Consider the following 19,849-nt stretch of genomic DNA (forward strand, 5'->3'; position numbering starts at 1 on the left):
TGGCCAAGCATATTGGTCATATGGCCATCTCATTTTTTAAAATTCTGTTCTCTGTATCTGTAAGCTTGGGTGTTTTTTTGTTTGTTTGTTTGATTGAGCATGTGAGATTGTATGGTATTTGTCTTTCTCTGTCTGACATATTTCTCTTTTAGTGTAATGCCCTCAAAGTCCATCCATGTTGTCAGCATAAGTGGCAAGATATTCTTTTTTATGGCTGAGTAACATTCCACTGTGTGTGTGTGTCCTTTCATCTGTCAACAGATACTTGGTTGTTTCCTTATGTTGATTATTATAAATAATCTGCAGTGAACATGGGGATGAGTATATCTTTTTAAGTTAAGGTTTTTGTTTTCTTTAGATAAATACCTAGAAGTGGAACTGCTAGATAATATGGTGGTTCTTTTTATAATTTTCTGAGGAACCTGTATACTAATATACTATTTTCCATAGTGGCTGCACCAATTAACATTCCCTAACTAACAGCACTCAAGTTTCCCTTTTCTCCACATCCTCATTGACACTTGTTATTCTGTCTCTCTTTAAAATTTTTTTTTTGTTTTTCTGTTTTTAATTTTTTTAATTTTTATATTTTGGCTGCACTATGCAGCATGTGGGCTCTTGGTTCCCCAGTCAGGGATGGAACCAATGCCCCCTGCATTGCAAGCACAAAGTCTTAACCTCTCGACCCCTAGGGGTGTCCTTCTCTTCTTTTTGATGATAGCCATTCTGACAGATGTGAGATACTGTCTCATTGTGGTTTTAATTTTCATTCCCTTGATGATCAGTGATTTGAGCAAGTTTTCACCTATCTGTTGACCCATCTATATGTCTTTTTTGGAAAAATGGTATAAGATAGTGGTCCAGTTTCATTCTTTTGCATGTAGCTGTCCAGTTTTCCCAACACCACTTATTGAAGAAACTGTCTTTTCCCCACTATATATTCTTGGCTCCTGAGTTGTAAATTAATTGATCATAAATGGGTGGGTGTGTTTCTGTGCTCCCTATTCTGTTTCATTGATCTGTGTGTCTGTTTTTGTGCCAGTATGATATTATTTTGATTACTATAATTTGTAATATGTTAATGCCTGGAAATTAAGGCATGTGATACCTCCAGCTTTGTTCTTTCTCAAGACTGCATTGGCTGTTTGGGGTCTTTTCTGGTTTTATACAAATCTTCGGATTATATGTTCTGTTCCTTTGAAAAATGGTATTGGGATTTTGATAGAGATTGCATTGGATGTAGGTTGCTTCTGGTAGCATGTGCTTTTAACAGTATTCTTCCAGTCCAAGAGCACAGAATGTCTTTTCACTTATCTGTGTCACCTTCAGTTCCTTTCTCAGTGTCTGAGTTTGCGGGGTACAGGTCTTCTGTGTGCTTAGTCTCTCTGTTGTGTCCGACTCTTTGTGACCCCCATGAACTGTAGCCTGCCAGGCCTCTCTATCCATGGGATTTCCCAGGCAAGAATACTGAAGTGGGTTGCCATTTCCTACTCCAGGGCATCTTCCTGACACAAGGATTGAACCTGCATCTCCTGTGCCTCCTGCATTGGCAGGCGGATTCTTTACCATTGCACCCTCTGGGAAGCCCACAGGTCTTTACCTTCTTGGATAAATTTAGGTGATTTATCCTGTTTGATGTATCTGTAAATGGGATTGTTTTCTTAGTTTCTCTTTCTGATGGTTCATTATTAGTGTATAGAAATGCAGCAGATTTCTGTATACTTATTTTGTATATTTCTGTGTAATTGTATGTTTACATATTTTTATATATATGCAACTTTACCAAATTCCTTTATTAGTTCTTAGTTTTTGATTGAGTCTTTAGTGTTTTCTGTATGTAATATCATTTTATTTGCAAGTAGTGATAGTTTTACTTCTTCCTATCAAGTTTTAATGCCCTTTGTTGTATTTTTGTTTGGGTTTGCAATACTATGCTGAATCACAGTGGCAAGAGTGGGCATCTTTGTCTTGCTCCTGATCTTAGAGGAAAAGCTTTAAGCTTTCCACCATTGAGTATGATGTTATATATGCATGGTGCTGTATACGTCATATTTATCATGTTGAGGTACATTCCATCCATGTCCACTTTGTTGTGAGGTTTTTTTTTTTAGCCATAAATGGATATTGAATTTTGTCAAAAGCTTTTTCTGCATGTGTTGAGATAACTGTATGACATTTATCCTTCATTTTGTTAATGTAGTTATATCACATTGATTTGTGGGTGTTGAACTGTACGTACATCCCTTGAAGAAATCCCATGTGATCATGGTGTGTGATCCTTTTGATGTATTGTTGAATTCGGTTTGCTAATACTTTGTTGAGGATTTTTGAATCTATATTCATCATGGATGTCAGCGTGCAGTTTTCATTTCTTGTGATGTTCTTGTCTGAAGCGCTTGGCCGATTATTTGGTCACATGTCAATTTCATTTAGTTCTCGTAGCGACCCTGTGAGGTAGATGGTCCTACTTCATTTCGTAGTTGAGGAAACTGAGCCTCAGTGAGATTAAGGAACTTGTGAAGGTGACATAACTTTGAGGTGGTAGGTTCAGGACTCAAGCCAGGTGTATTTTGGTTCCAGAACCGGTGCCATGGGTACCACTATGGACCTGCCTCCCAGCCGGGTCTAACATCTGGCTTTGTAGCCTGTGCTATAGCCACATGAGTTTCTTGTCATTCCCTGAGCATGCACAGCTCTTTTCTGCTTTCTTACTTTTTTCCAAATCTTTTACTTTGCTTACAATTATACTTCCTCTGCTCTAATTTTGCTCCTGGGACTTCTATTCATTGAATCCTAGTCTTCCTCTGAAAAGCCACCTCAAAGTCCTCCACTTGTATTTCTTTTTCTTTTGCTGGAAGGCAGCATGGCCTGGTGGAAAAGTGCATGGATTCCGTCTTTTAATTATTTTGTGATCAGGACACATTTACAGATTTTTTGATGCTCAGTATCTTTGCTGTAGAGTATGAATACTAAAGCCCGCTATGTAGGTTTATGGAGAAGAGTGAAACAAATGACACGTAAAGGATTTAGACCAGTGCCAGTAAGTGGCAGTTCTTTGTACAGCTTTTTAGATTTGTGTTATAGGGTTAATTGCAGCTTGCTTTGTATTATAGTTCCTTGTGCATGTTTGCTTCCACCACCTGTGTCTGACTGGAAAATTCTGTGTCTTAATCATCTTTATATCTCACCAGCATCCAAGTAGAATGTCATGAGCATATAGCTCACTGAATCATCTTACATGATTTCAAGTAACCACATATATGTAAAATACCACATACTTTTCAGTTTAATGTCATGCTATAATTAAAAACCCTTTCTTCCTTCTTTCCTTTTTTTCTCTCTTAATTCCAGAAATGTAACTTAACTGTATGTTTAACTAAGATATAAACACATGACATAGTAGAACTGTATGCTATTTGGTACAGTACATGATTCATTAAAAAAGTTTGTGTTTTATATTTGAGTATCATTGATTAACCGTGATTCATTTTAAATTGAAAAAAAAAACAGAAATAGAAAAAACATAGATTTTCTTTTGTAATTTCTGCTTGTTTGGAGTGAGAAGCAGCACTTTTCTCTTACTTTGCACAAAGATGTTAATATCAGAGCTTGCATTTCTTAAGATGAACAGTAAGAAATTCGGCTGTTAATTGGGAATGAACCCCTTATATTCAGTTTTATAGTGAATATAACTGTTCATTAGACCAAGTTCAATAATGTTCACTTGCAGTGTTTTAATTGTGTTGTTAATATTAAGGCTAGCTCTGTGAGGGCAGGGATTTTTGGTCTGCTGCTGTTTCCATGGTGCCTAGAGTAGTACCTGACACAGTGTACAGCAGACATTTTTTATTGAATGACTGAATTAAGAAAAATAACCTAAACAATGATAGTTCATTTTCATAAAGCTTAAAATCAGAGAGTTCTTTTTATAGAATTTAGTCTTCAACTGCACCATTTTTGGACATGGCTCAGGCCATCACTGTCATTTCTGAAAGTTCTTTTCATTGTAGGAGAGTGGGCTAAATTATTCCCTGCCAAATCAGGTTTCTAAACCCATAATTAAACTGAGAATGAGAGAATCAAATCATATGTTTGTGTAACTACTTATGAACACCTTTATATAGAAATATTCTAAGTGTTTATAAATAGGTCAAAGGCCACCAAAAAGATCATATATCCATTTAGCCTTTGTTGTAGGTGATAGGTGGCATTTTTCCCCTGAATGAATGGAACAAGTTGTCCTTTGGGGACATTAATTCAACAAATAGTGCCTGCAAAGCACAGTGGGGGAAAACAGAGTTGAAGACAATACTACCCTAACCTTTAGGGGAAAATGTTTGGAACAAATCTAGTTGGAAAAATGAATTGTGCTCCCCCATGTATATGGGGCTTCCCTGATAAAGAAAGTTGGTAAAGAATCTGCCTGCAATGCAGGAGACCCTGGTTTGATTCCTGGGTGGGGAAGATCTGTTGGAGAAGATCTGGGTTCGATCCCTGGGTTGGGAAGATCCCCTGGAGAAGGGAAAGGCTACCCACTTTAGTACTGGTTGGATCTCCTTGTGGTTCAGGGACTCTCAAGAGTCTTCTCCAACACCACAGTTCAAAAGCATCAATTCTTTGGTGCTCAGCTTTCTTTATAGTCAAATTCTCACATACACAATGACTACTGGAAAAACCATAGCCTTGACTAGACAGACCTTTGTTGGCAAATAGTAATATCTCTGCTTTTTAATATGCTATCTAGGTTGGTCATAACTTTCCTTCCAAGGAGTAAACATCTTTTAATTTCTTGGCTTCAGTCACCATCTGCAGTGATTTTAGAGCCCCCCAAAATAAAGTCAGCCACTGCTTCCACTGTTTCCCCATCTATTTGCCATGAAGTGATGGGACTGGATGCCATGATCTTAGTTTTCTGAATGTTGAGCTTTGAGCTAACTTTTTCACTCTCCTCTTTCATTTTCATCACAAGGCTCTTTAGTTCTTCTTCACTTTCTGCCGTAAGGTGTCATCTGCGTATCTGAGGTTATTGATATTTCTCCCAGCAATCTTGATTCCAGCTTGTGCTTCATACAGCCCAGTGTTTCTCATGATGTACTCTGCATAGAAGTTAAATAAGCAGGGTGACAATATACAGCCTTGAAGTACTCCTTTTCCTATTTGGAACCAGTCTGTTGTTCCATGTCCAGTTCTAACTGTTGCTTCTTGACCTGCATACAGATTTCTCAAGAGGCAGGTTAGGTGGTCTGGTATTCCCATCTCTTTCAGAATTTTCCAGTTTATTGTGATCCACACAGTCAAAGGCTTTGGCATAGTCAGTGCTTTTCTGGAACTCTCTTGCTTTTTTGATGATCCAGCGGATGTTGGCAATTTGATCTCTGGTTCCTCTGCCTTTTCTAAAACCAGCTTGAACATCTGGAAGTTCATGGTTCACATACTGTTGAAGCCTAGCTTGGAGAATTTTGAGCATTACTTAACTAGCGTGTGAGATGAGTGCAATTGTGCAGTAGTTTGAGCATTCTTTGACATTGCCTTTCTTTGGGATTGGAATGAAAACTGACCTTTTCCAGTCTTGTGGCCACTGCTGAGTTTTCCAAATTTGCTGGCATATTGAGTGCTCAAAGCATCATCTTTTAGGATTTGAAATAGCTCAGCTGGAATTCCATCACCTCCACTAGCTTTGTTCGTAGTGATGCTTCCTAAGGCCCATTTGACTTCGCATTCCAGAATGTCTGGCTCTAGGTGAGTGAACACACCGTCATGATCATCTGGGTCGTGAAGATCTTTTTGTACAGTTCTCCTGTGTATTCTTGCCACCTCTTCTCCCCACTAGTAGCCGCTAATTTGTTTTTTATTTTTAAGTCTTCCTTTTTGTTGTATTCACTAATTTGTTTTATTCTTTAGATTATACATATAAGTGATATCATGCAGTGTTTCTCTGGCTTATTTCACTTAGCATGATACCACCCAAGTCCATCCATATTATTGCAAATGGCAAAATTTCATTCTTTTTTATGACTGAATAGTATTCCATTATATGTGTATATGTGTGTATGTATTTTCTTAATGCATCATCTGTTGGCAGGCATTTAGATTGTTTTCATATCTTGGCAATTATAAAGAATGCTGCTATGAACATTGGGATACATGTATCTTTTTAAAGTAGTGTTTTCAGGGGTTTTTTGGGATAAATACTCAGGAATGGAATTGCTGAGTCAAGTGGTGTGTCTGTTTTTAGTTTCAGTTTAATTTTATTATTGGGGTATAGTTGATTTACAGTGACCATGTTAATTCCAGGTATACAGCAAACTGATTATCTTTCTGTCAGGTTAGTTTATTTCTCTCCCTCTGTTCTTATCTTGTTGCAACACAAATTTAGAATGGTAGACTAAGTGGTTTAAAACAACAGGCAAGTTACACCTCAGTTACAGCTCAAGCAGACAGAACTTTTATTAAACAGACACTCCCTAGACATGGGAGCAGGCTGACCCCAGAGTCAAAAGGCTTCCCTTTATACTTTCCCTCTCCTCCTTTTGGTTCTGCCCAATGCAAAATAGGGCTTTAACCACCACCAGTCAGGAAAGGGAATGCAAATGGACATATTCAAGTCTGATTGACAGTTGCAGGCTATATAACAACAGGCTTTGTTGCACATGTCTTCCCATAATTCAGCCTGTTGTTACCAGATGTATGTATGTATGGAACATTAAGTTCAGTTCAGTCCAGTCACTCAGTCGTGTCCAACTCTTTGTGACCCCATGACTCGCAGCATGCCAGGAATCCTTAATGGCTTCCTAGCTGCCTAAGGTTACTTAAGTAAGCCCCTGTGGTTTTTTTGTATCCACTGTGTGCTTAAGGCACTGGTGAGAAGTTGGAAAAGTCTCTGTGGTTGTTTTTGTAGGATATCTGTGAGCTTCCTTGGGCATGTCTGCGATGAGGTTTAAAGGTAAGCTTGCATCCTTTTCACCTAGGCCACCCCTCATCACTCATGCCTAACTTCCTACCTAACGTATCCAATCATTTTAAGATTCTTTTCCATATAGGTTATTACAGAATAATGAGTAGAGATTCGAGTGCTGTGCAGTAGGTCTTTGTTGATGATCTAGTTTATATATAGTAGTGTGTATGTATTAATCTGAAACTCCTGATTTATCCCTCTCCCTTCATCTTTTCTGTTTGGGAAGCATACTTTTTTTTTTTTAAGTCTGTGAGTCTTTTTCTGTTTAGTAAATAGGTTCATCTGTAATCATCTTTTTTGGGGGGTAGGGGAGGGGCCAGGCTATGTAGCATGCAGGATCTTAATTCCCTGACCAGGGATTGAACCCATGTCCCCTGAAGTGGACAATCAGAGTCCTAACCCCTGGACCGCCAGGGGATTCCCTGTAATCTTTTTAGATTCCACGTATCAGTAATTATCATACAATATTTGTCTTTCTCTGTCTGACTTACTTCACTTAGCATGATAATCTCTAATCTCTGGGTCCATTGTTGTTGTTGCAAATGGCCTTATTTCAGTGTTTGTTATGGATGCATAATACTCCATTGTATATATATGTACCATCTCTTCTTTATCCATTTATCTATTGATGGACATCTAGGTTGTTTCCATGTGTTGGCTGTTGTAAATGGTGCTGCAGTGAACATTGACATGCCTGTATCTTTAAAAAATTTTTTAATTTATTTTTGGCTGCACTGGGTCTTTGTTGCTGTGTGCAGGCTTTTTCTCTAGTTGTGGCGAGCAGGGGCTGCTATCTAGTTGCAGTGCATGGGTTTCCCATTGTGGTGTCTTCTCTTGTTGTGGGGCATAGTGATAGCTTAGGAGAACGATGTCGGATTCTTGATCGCCGAAGATTTAGCTTCAGGACCAGGGACCAGGCTTGATCACTCAGGAACTTTTGTGTAGCAGACTTTAAAAGTATAAAAGGGGACAGAGAAAACTGACATAGACATCAGAAGGGGGACAGAGAGTGCCCTGCTTCGCCCAGTCTGTGCAAGGGAGCTTTATACCTTGTTACAAAAAAGGGTTTTACCAGACCCACTCCCACAGTATAAAATAACAGGATTAGAACTAACAATAGAAAGATGTTACCAGACCCACCCCTCCAACATACATCTTAACAAGATTAGTCAGAAGGTCCTTGTTAAGGAGAAACGTGTCCTTAAGCAAGATATGTTGTTATACTGACTAATACAAAGCAATGTAGGAAAAAAAGCCCTTTTCTCCTCCTTGAGAACCTCAGACCCCTTTCTCCTATTCAAGAGCCCTGGACCTTTTCCTCCTCAAGGGCCCCAGACTACTTATCAACCTACCTAAGGATGAGCTTTGAGATTGGAATGAAAACTGACGTTTTCCAGTCCGGTGGCCACTGCTGAGTTTTCATTTCAATCCCAAAGAAAGGCAGTGCCAAAGAATGTTCAAACTACCATACAGTTGCACTCACCTCACATGCTAGTAAAGTAATGCTCAAAATTCTCCAGGCCAGGCTTCAACAGTACATGAACGATGAACTTCCAGATGTTCAAGCTGGATTTAGAAAAGGCAGAGGAAGCAGAGATCAGATTGCCAACATCTGCTGGATCATCAAAGAAGCAAGAGAGTTCCAGAAAACATCTATTTCTGCGTTGTTGACTATGTCAAAGCCTTTAACTGTGTAGATCACAACAAACTGGGGGAAAATTCTTCAAGAGATGGGAATACCAACCACCTTACCTGCCTCCTGAGAAGTCTGTATGTAGAACTGGACATGGAACAACAGACTGGTTCCAAATAGGGAAAGGAAGGAGTACGTCAAGGCTGTGTATTGTCACTCTGCTTATTTAACTTATATGCAAAGTACACCGTGTGAAATGCTGGGCTGAATGAAGCACATGCTGGAAGTAAGATTGCTCGAGAAATATCAATAACCTCAGCTATGCAGATGACACCACCCTTATGGCAGAAAGTGAAGAGCTAAAGAGCCTCTTGATGAAAGGAAAAGAGGAGAGTGAAAAAGTTGGCTTAAAATTCAACATTCAGAAAACTAAGATCATGGCATATGGTCCCATAACTTCAAGGCAAATGGATGGCTAAACAATGGAAACAATGAGAGACTTTATTTTGGGGGGCTCCAAAATCACTGCAGATGGTGGCTGCAGCCATGAAATTACAAGACGCTTGCTCCTTGGAAGAGAAGCTATGATCAACCTACACAGCATATTAAAAAGCAGAGACATTACTTTGCTGACAAAGGTCTGTCTAGTCGAAGCTATGGTTTTTCCAGTAGTCGTGTATGTATGTGTGAGTTGAACTATAAAGCTGAGCACTGAAGAATTGATGCTTTTGAACTGTGGTGTTGGAGAAGACTCTTGAGAGTCCCTTGGACAGCAAGGAGATCCAACCAGTCCATCCTAAAGGAAATCAGTCCTGAATACTCATTGGAAGGAGTTTCATGCTGAAGCTGAAACTTCAGTACTTTGGCCACCTGTTAGAAAGAACTAACTCATTGGAAAAGACCCTGGTGCTGGGAAAGATTGAAGGCAGGAGGAGAAGGGGACGACAGAGGATGAGATGGTTGGATGGCATCACTGACTCGATGGCCATGAGTTTGAATAAGCTCCAGGAGTTGATGATGGACGGGGAAGCCTGTTGTACCACACACAGTCCGTGGGGGCGCAGAGAGTCGGACATGACTGAGCGAGTGAACTGAACTGAAGGATGAGCTCTCTCAGTACGGTGCACTAGCTTCAGTAGTTGCTGCTCGCAGGCTCAGTAGTTGTGGCATGTGGGCTTAGTTACCTCTTGGCATGTAGAATCTTCCCAGAGCAGGGACTGATCCCATGTCGCCTGCAGTGGTAGGTGAATTCTTAACGGGTGAACCACCAGGGAAGTCTGTGCATGTATCTTTTTGAATTACAATTTTCTCTGGATATATGTCCAGAAGTGGAATGCTGGATTATTTGCTAGTTCTATTTTTAGTTTTTTAAGGAACCTCCATACTGTTCTCTATCGTGGCTGTACCAATTTATATTCTCACCAACAGTGTAGGAGGGTTCCCTTTTCTCCACACCCACGTCAGCATTCATTGTTTGTGGACTTTTGCACGATGGCCTTTCTTAACTCGTGTGAGGTGGTATCTCATTTTAGTTTTGATTTGCATTTCTCTAAAAATTAATGTACAACAAATGAGGCAAGAATATACAGTGGAGAAAAGACAGCCTCTTCAATAAGTGGTGCTGGAAAGACTTGAAGAGCTACATGGAAAAGAATGAAATTAGAACATTCTGTAACACAAGTGAAACCTAATTAAATTTAAGTTTTGTACAGCAAAAGAAGCCATAAACAAAATGAAAGACAACCCGCAGCATGGGAGAAAATATTTACGAGTGAAGCAGTCAACATGGGATTATTCTCCAAATTATATAAACTGCTCTTGTAGCTCAATATGAAAGAAATAAACAACCCATGCAAATAGTGAAAGATCTAAATAGAGATTTCTCCAAAGAAGACAGAGAGATGGCTAAAAGGCACATGATAAGGTGGTCAACATTGCTAATTATTAGAGAAATGCAAATCACAACTACAGTGAGGTATTATCTCGAAACAGTCAGAATGGCCATCATCAAAAAATCTACAAATAACAAATGCTATAAAAGGTATGGAGAAAAGGGAACACTTCTACACTGTTGGTGGGAAGGTAAATGCTCCATAAATATCAGTTAAGTCCATTTGATCTAATGTGTCTTTTAAGGCTTCTTTTTCCTTATTGATTCTCTGTCTGGATGACCTATCCATTGCTGTAATTGAGGTGTTAAAGTTCCCAATGATGATTGTGTTACTGTCGGCTTCTCATTTTATGACTGTTAGCATATTTGGCCTATTTGTTGAAGTTTTCTCATGTTGGGTGCATTTATATTTACAATTATTGTATCTTGTTCTTGGATCGATCCCTTGATCATTATGTAGTGTCCTTCTTTGTCTCTTGTAACAGTCTATATTTTAAAGTCATTTTCTCTGACTTAAATATAATACATGATACCATAATACTCCTGCAAGACAGCATGGGCAAAATATTCTCTGACATAAATCATAACAATGTTTTCTTAGGTCAGACTCCTAAAGCAATAGAAATAAAACCACAAATAAAGAGATGAGATGTAAACATAATTACCGTATGACCCACCAAGTCTATGTTTAGTTGTATGCCCAGGAGAACTGAAAACATACATACACACAAAAACTTGTATATGAGTAATCACAGCATCATTAATCATAAAACCACAAAGTAGAAACAGCATAAATGTCCATCCAGTTAATTAATGGATAAGCAAAATGTAATATATTCATACAATGAAATATTAGTCATAAAAAGGAATGAAATGCTGACACATGATACAATATGAATGACCCTTCGGAACATTACATTTCAATGAAGGGAGCCAGACACACAAAAATCATGTATTGTATAATTCCATTTGTGTGCATTGTCCTGAGTGGGTAAATCCATTAGAAAGTAAATTAGTGATCACCTAGTGGTGGGGGAAGAGGGAATTGGAAAGTATAGGGTTTCTTTTCTGGGGCGTGATGAAAATGTTCTGTAGCTAGGTAGTGGTGATGGTTGCCCAACATTGTCAATATCCTAACCAATCCAGCTGCACACGTTAAAATGATTAAAGTGGTTAATTTTATGTTACGTGAATTTTCTCAATAAACCAAAGATTGTGTAGTACACTAAGGAGTGTATTTCAAATCTACATTTCCAATGAAAACCTTATTTTAAATCATATCTAGGGATTTCCATGTCTAAATGTATAATCATCTTTATTTCAGGATGCTAGGAAAGCATGTAATGATGCAACACTTGTTCAGGTAAAGTTTTCTTCTTCCTCAGTTTCTTTTACTAATTGGCATGAAATAGCTTGACAACGATGCAAATGACAGATTCTATTTATTAGTATTTAATTGAAAGAAAAATGAGATCTCTATTAAAAAGGCTTTGTAATTTGTCAGATGCTGTTCAAGAGCCTTTTAAAACATACTTGTGAAAATGAAAGTCTGTGAAAAAGTAAATACTATAAAAATACATAGAAAATTAAGGATATTTTGTGTGCTTAAATGAAAAATTGGCTTTCTTTAAATGGTTAAAATTATAAATATTTTACTATATGATCATATATTAGCTTTTTATTTGTGGCTGTTTTTTTTTTACTAAGGTTGGACGGTATGTCTATTTTTTTACTTGTCTACAGAAGATGTTCTTATTGGAAGGTGTGCAAATAAATCATACGTTTTCTTGAGCATCATAGGAATTATTTATATTAAAATATCTTCAGTAACTGTCCATTTATTTTATGTCTACTTTAGTGCCAATTAATTGTTTCTGCTTTATTTTTTGAGCTGTGTCTAAGCTAAAGAATAACATTCTCATTACTTCCTAAAGATCACGTCAAATATGGATTCCGTGGGTCGAATACAAATGCGAACGAGACGTACGCTGAGAGGTCACCTAGCTAAAATCTATGCTATGCACTGGGGATATGACTCAAGGTTTGTACCTGCCATTTTCAAACTGCCTGCAAAATTATTTTCTTGACTCACCACTTGCATTGTCCATTAGAAACAACCTGTATCTATGAAGTGTTTGAAAAAAATGCATCTAATATGACTGCCTAGCTCTTAATAAAAATATTCATTGACACTTTAAAAGTTTAAAAACCTTTAATATGGAAAAGAAATTGACCTCTCAGAAATACCGTTTATTGAATGATTTAGGAAAAGTGTTTAGGATTTCTTTTCTTTGCAGTGGGGTATTATACTTTGTTTATTAACGTGTCAAGGTAGTTTTATTGCATAATAAACATTGAAATTTCAGGTAATAAGGAAATAGTTGTTGAATATTGCTGTACAAGTTACCAGATATTGCTATAATTTATTCATTACCTAAATTCATGAAGGATGGAATTACAAAAAGACATTTCCATTGAACACATCTTTTATTCCCCAGCCACACCCTGCAAGTGTGCGTAGTGAGAGTCCATGTGCACACACACACAGCAGCCATCTGGATTGCAGTCGAATGGTTGGTCATGACTTGTTCACAGGGTTACAGTATGGTCTGTGCTTTTTCCAGAGTATCTGACAATACTACACAGTGTCTGACCCTGCTTCCATAATGGTTGACTTGTTCCTTTGATTTGGTCCATCTAATTGGGAAAACTTCTTAACTAAGAAATTATTTTGGGGGACTTCCCTGGCGGTCCAGTGGCTAAGACTCTGCACTCCCAATGCAGAGGGCCGAGGTTCGATCCCTGATTAGGGAAGTAGATCCCACATGCTACAGCTAAGAGTTCGCATGCCACAGCTTAAGAGCTGGCATGCCGCCACAAAGACCAGAGATCCCCGGTGCCACAGCTAAGACCTGGCGTAGCCAAATAAATAAACAGTTTTTAAACTAATTTTAAAAAACGTATTTATTTGCCATTGTTCCTGGCTGTGCCGGCTTGTTGCTGCCTGGCTCTTCTCCAGTGGTGGTGCGCGGGGCTCCCCTTCACTGCAGTGTGTGGGCGCCTCACTGCGGTGGCCTCCCATGCAGAGCACAGGCTCTAGGGCACGGAGGCTCAGCAGTTGCAGCTCTCAGGCTCCGGGGTACAAGCTCAGTAGTTGTGGTGCGTGGGCTTCATTGCTCTGTGGCCTGTGAAATGTTCCCCGATCGGGGATTGAACCCATGTCTCCTGCATTGGCAGGTGGATTCTTTACCACTGAGCCACTGGGGAAGCCCAACCAATTAGTTTTTAATAGACGTTGCACATGTTTTTTCTCTTCTTCCAGGAGAATCTAAAAATGTTGCTACCTGTTCCTAATGGTTCCCACATCTCAGTATAAATAGGATTTTTGAATAGAGTAGTATAGAACTTCTGCCTCTTCAGAGGGGATAAATGAAAGTATATAACTAACAACCAACATAAAGCTAGGCCAAATTTTTTTTTCTCTTAAATTTAACATAAGAAGTAATCTAACCATTGAGATAGCAAATACATAACTCACAATACAATCACTTGAAAATGTTAATGGTTCTTACGTAAAATTTCCTCAAGACTATTAATCTTCATAGAACACAGAGTGTCAGCAAAGCACCTGTCTCCCCTTGTCTTTCTACCCATTCTGATTATCAGCCTGTTACTTAACTTTTTTCTCAACTCAGTGCTGATGATACCAGTTGTTTTTAAAAAAGCTTTAGTTCCATCCCATACCCTGTGGTTGTATCTGCCCTTTCATGAAACTTACAGTGATTACTACATAAGTACCTGATAACGTTATTTGCCTGTAGTGAAGGGAAATGGGTGGCTGAGTGATAGGAACACAGAACGTGATTCTTTTCTTTGTATATCTGTCCTTTTGTATCTTTTGAATTTTATACCAGAGTGAAAAATAAAATTCCAAAAAAAAACAAAAAATCCAGTGGCGTATAACTTCAGTCAAGAGTTCCTAGTTAGCCTGGCAGACAGAGCTTTCTGCTATTTAAGCCCAGTCTGCTTTTCCCAGCTGTTTATTCTATTTCTTATGAAGTCTGTGTAACTGGGAAATTTTGAAACACCCATTGTATTTTTCCACCTCTTGCCATGGAACTTGCCCTCTTTATAGAGTACAGATTTCTCCAGCTTTCAAAATTCTGCTTTTCAAGACATGTTTTCTTTCGCCAGGCTACTTGAGTAACTCAGTAGTTATCTGTCCCTCATTTGTTTTCCTGTGGCCTCTATTTTATACTACTCCTTTGACTATTTTCACTTACCTAATTTATTTTAGTAAATGTCCTATCTCCACCAGATGGTAGAGGCCCCAAAGGTAGGAGGTATCGCCTATGTTGTGCCATTAATACAGCCTTTCCATCACAGGCTCTCAATTGATATTTTTAGATTGAATGAAACATGGTTGTTAGACTTACATGTACTTCATTGTCATTATATTTAAGTCAGTATATTCTAAGCCAGTCAACTAAGAGCTACCAAAATCGTGAATAATACCTAGAATGTTGTCACCATGAAAAAGTTGGATTATAACCAGAGACATTTTTAGTAAAATCTCTTAAAAAATTTTAATGTTGACAATTTTTGGCATGCAGAATATATTTTTTTAAGTTGAGAATGTTTCCTGGTATCAAGTTTTTTATTAGAAAAATTATATTTGTCTTTTCTGAACTGTTCTACATTAATGCAATGCATAATTAATTTAAACTACTTTTTTCCTCTAAGTGTCACATTATTTTTGTGTTTGCTCCTCTAGGCTACTAGTCAGTGCTTCCCAAGATGGAAAATTAATTATTTGGGATAGCTATACAACAAATAAGGTAGAATTTTTTAATCATCCTCTTATATAACCTTTTATTTGGTTTGATAAACCAGTTCTTTCCTTTATTCTATTAATTCAAGGTTACAGTTTCTTCCTGGGATAAATTTATTCCATTAATTTTTACTTAGGTCCTCTCTTTAGGCCTAGTATTTACTTTTAATATTTAGCCCTTTTTTTATTCCCAAAGACAACTCTAGGAATATAGTTCAGTGTGTCTTGAGTCCCATATTTCATACTCAAATATTAAAAGATAGTGTGCATCAGTTTTATATACAAATGATTTTTGTAAAGTTCCCATTTCCTAATGTGACAATGACCTATAGTTTTATTTTTAGTTGTGGATAAGCTGGAATGTTAGGCATTGATTTGTGTTTCTGGGCTGTTCAGAAGATTGAATAGGTTGGAGGCAGATTACAACTTGTTTAGATCCCTTGGTGGTAAAAACTAGTGGGTTCTTCTGATGTCTCCTGGAAAGAATTCCTGATGTAGAGGTGTTGAGTGGTAGTGGAAAAGCTCTGAGAAAACGCTCACAAGTCAAATACTTTTAGATTCTACGTACACTTATACCACTGTTTCCATTAAAGATTTAGAAGTACTATTTTGTGAAGCAAACAGTAACTTCAGCCTGCTTGAGAATTTGAAAGCTAGCTAGGATAGATTTGTAATAAAATAGTTTTCTTAGTTTTTTGGTGTGAATTAATGACTTTCAGCTATATTTTCCTAAAATGAAAAATACTCTTTTGGGTTAAGTGAGAGCATAGTAATCACACAATATATTGACTCTGTGTCTGGGCCATTTAGCCTTGATGTTCCCATTCACACTAAACTGTGCTACCTGATTTGCAAATGCTTGATGTTGGGTAATAAGACATCAGACAGTGGTGTGAGTAGATCAGTGCAAACTATTACCATTGTTCAAATTCAAGCCCAGAATACGAGTTATTAGAACACATAGTTCTTCGTGGAAGGACCATTCTGTTCAGCTCCAGTTCTTGTATTGTTCAGTGTTCTGTTGTGGGAAATTCCTCTTTTGAACACTACGCAAAAAGCCAAGAATTTTATTGTTTTTTTTTCCACCTTTTACACTTAATATTTCAAACAGCTCTATTAGTATTGAAACATTCTCTGTCTTTGTTCTTCCTAAAAGAATACTTTCTGAAAAGAGCACTTAAATCCAAATGATTTGCAATATGTAGAAAATATAACGGGCATTTTAGTGTGCGTTGTTTTTTTTTATTCAGTTTCTCAGCTCATTGTATTCTTTAGTTTACTTGGCTTATTTTTAAGCTGTATTTACGTTTGAGTAATATCTGCTTCACTGTAAGTAGGTTTGAAAAATCCATGACTTTTGTAATATTAGTTTTGATGCTGTGTTTGTTCTGCAGATGCATGCTATCCCTTTGCGGTCTTCCTGGGTGATGACCTGTGCTTATGCTCCCTCTGGTAATTATGTCGCTTGTGGAGGACTGGACAACATCTGCTCTATATATAACTTAAAAACCAGAGAGGGCAATGTGAGAGTGAGCCGAGAGTTGCCAGGTCACACAGGTAAGCTTCGCTGCATCCTGTCCTTTCCTCCCAAATTTGACTTCTCTGAAGATCAAGGAGAAAGAGGGACAAAAGGGGCTCAACTGACCAAAGGATGCATGTTAGTCAAGTGAGAATGGAAATTACTGTCAATCTGAGAAGCACCGACTTTTGATAATTATTCAAATGATGACTCTACTTCTATTTACCTTTTAAAAATAGTATTTTTTATAAAAATTACTTATTACAAAAAATTCAAACAATAATGAATACAGAAAGAAAGCAAATATGATTTTCTGTATTCTTTGCAAACCTATGACAATTATGACATTTGGATGCTTCATTAGGTACTTGAAAGTGTGTGTCAAGATACATTTATGAAGTATTTTTTCACTGTGTGATAATGCATTGCTTTATTAGTGTGCACACCATAGTTCATCAGTATTTGGCTAGCAGTGTTCATAGGAATTTGTTGCCACTTACCAGGTTTCAGCCTCTCTGAATTCTTGGAAGTACTGTTTGGCTATAATTTTTATAAAATTTCTATAATGGTATTCCTCCTGCTATTTCCATATTTTGAACAGCTGGTGAATTCTGAGCATTCAAATCCGCCTCTCTTTTTTTGAGTCCACCTTTTTAATGAAGCTTTCACTGAGATTTTTAAAGTATTTCTCCAAGGTACTTAACCCAGTCTGCTATAGATTATAGATAATATTTGTATTAAGGCATATCCTTCTCCTAGGTAATTGTAGTAGGTGGAAGGGACTGGGTCTTTTACTCAAGTTTGTAACTTTCAGAGTCATTGACATAGTAAATACCTAAGAGAGGGTCTGTTGGTAAAATAAAGTTGAAGGCAGCATAGAATTGGAAGTTATTAAAAGTAGAACTATAGATTTTTCTAACAAACACTTGTTGCCCAGGTATTATATTTTTAAAATACATATTACTATTTTATATGGTAATCGAATTAATCAGTGATAACCTAACATTTGTTATCTCTATGCTGTAGGCTACTTGTCTTGCTGTCGGTTTTTAGATGATAGCCAAATAGTTACAAGTTCAGGAGACACAACTTGGTAAGTTTATTCCAGAAGATTACTAATTTGAGGTTGAGCGTGGTAGTAGGAATTAATGCAAGAGGGGAGAATAGTCATTAATGATTTCTGTCTGTTTTTGACTATAGTGCTTTATGGGACATTGAAACTGCCCAGCAGACCACCACATTCACTGGGCATTCTGGAGATGTGATGAGTCTTTCCCTGAGTCCTGACATGAGGACTTTTGTTTCCGGTGCTTGCGATGCCTCTTCAAAATTATGGGATATTCGAGATGGAATGTGCAGACAGTCTTTCACTGGGCATTTGTCGGATATTAATGCTGTCAGTGTAAGTGAACAGCATTTCTAAGGAAAATTTATTGTGCATATAAAGTGTTGAACTCCATAGTATGATTTTAACAACAAATTCCCTTTAAGGATTCTATAAATAATGTGTTCTTAACAACATTTAATCCCCAATTAATAAGAGTTTGATTTTTTTTTAATGGAAAGGTTTTAATAGGTCTAAGTCTTCATTTTCAGGGGAACAGGAATAAATTTAATTTCTAGATTTACAGGGCAAGATAATCTTGAACAAAAAAGTGGATCCAGAGTATCAGCTGTGTTCAGAGGAGAACAGTGTCCTATATCTCCACAGTCAGGGGAACAACCCCAAGAGAGAGCAGTCAGGAAGACAGAGGTGGCTATTTAATGTAGAGAGCATAGCTTTTGAAATCCACCAGACCCTGGATTGAATCTTAGTAATCTGGGAATCAGCTGTGTGAGATCAGGTGGGCTACTTAACCTCTGTGAGCCACACTTTCCTCCATAGGAATAATGCTACCGTGGTGTGGAAACTAAATGAAACGAGATGGATGCTCAGTAAATGGTATAAATTATTTATCAGCTCCTTCATATTAAGGAAAAAACAATTCAGACATGTAGCCACAAGTAGATTAAGCCCAATAATAACTCCATATATATGAGAGTGACCTAGACATACGTGTATAAATTAAAGCCAAAAGGCATTTTGAATGACAATCAAAATGGTTTATCAGTCAGGACTGAGGGGAGGGGTATTAGAAGGGGTATTACTCCTTGACTTAGGTAAATTGTACTATGCAGATCAGATGTCAGAAAGTATACAGGTGACTAGATTTTCCAAAAGTACTGTAATTGCTACTGTATATATGTATAAGATGTACTCTGATTTTGCACTAAGATATTTTGGGGATAAATTTTATTTATCATGTACATGTTGAAAGTCACTTTTATATCATCTTTTAGAGAATATCAGAGAAAGTAAAGGCTCTGTGACCTCCCCTGCTATTAGGCCAGCTTAGCTTGCAGAGTAGAATCTTAGAGCAGGCACATCCAATCCTGTCGATCTCACATCCCACCGCCTTTATCAAGTTGATGATCTCTTCTGTTCCTAGTTTGCTGCAGATTTATCAAGAATGAGTGTTGAAGTTTATCAAATGCCTTTTTTTCATCTGTTGATATGATGATGTGGTTTTATCTTTTTCAGTCTGCTAAATGGTGAATTTACATGAGTTGAATTTCAAATATTAACCTAACCCTACATTTAGCCTCACTTGCCTTTCATACATAATCATTTTTTATTTACTGGTGGATTTTGATATGTTGAAATTTTAAGATTTGCATCCATATTGATGTTATGATATGATTTTTCATTTCTTGAGAAATTTTGTTCCCACTTTGGTATTAGCTTAATGCTAGACTCATAGGAGGAGCTGGGAAGTTAACACTTTGTGTGGAATTGATAAGATTTCATCCTTAGTTGTTTGGTTGACTTTGCTGTCTGGCCAAGGTAGTTTTCTTGTGTGAGAAGAAATTTAACTAAAAATTTAATGTCCTAATTAGATATAGGCCTACTTCAATGGCACCCCACTCCAGTACTCTTGCCTGGAAAATCCCATGGATGGAGGAGCCTGGTAGGCTGCAGT

The 19,849-nt window shown here is 37.6% G+C and overlaps 1 protein-coding gene across 2 annotated transcripts in view; it reads left to right on the top strand.

Moving 5' to 3' along the window:
* The window catches only part of GNB4 (G protein subunit beta 4), a 69,866-nt gene that overhangs the window by 36,173 nt on the left and 13,844 nt on the right, over positions 1–19,849 (top strand). For both annotated transcript variants that reach the window (XM_004003133.6, XM_060393440.1), the window contains exons 3-8: positions 11,804–11,842; positions 12,414–12,520; positions 15,254–15,317; positions 16,705–16,867; positions 17,856–17,922; positions 18,030–18,231. In XM_004003133.6, coding sequence (XP_004003182.1) covers positions 11,804–11,842; positions 12,414–12,520; positions 15,254–15,317; positions 16,705–16,867; positions 17,856–17,922; positions 18,030–18,231 — 642 coding nt within the window. The remainder of the gene's footprint in view (positions 1–11,803; positions 11,843–12,413; positions 12,521–15,253; positions 15,318–16,704; positions 16,868–17,855; positions 17,923–18,029; positions 18,232–19,849) is intronic.

Source organism: Ovis aries, chromosome 1 (genome assembly GCF_016772045.2).
Source record: "Ovis aries strain OAR_USU_Benz2616 breed Rambouillet chromosome 1, ARS-UI_Ramb_v3.0, whole genome shotgun sequence".
Taxonomy (NCBI): domain Eukaryota; kingdom Metazoa; phylum Chordata; class Mammalia; order Artiodactyla; family Bovidae; genus Ovis; species Ovis aries.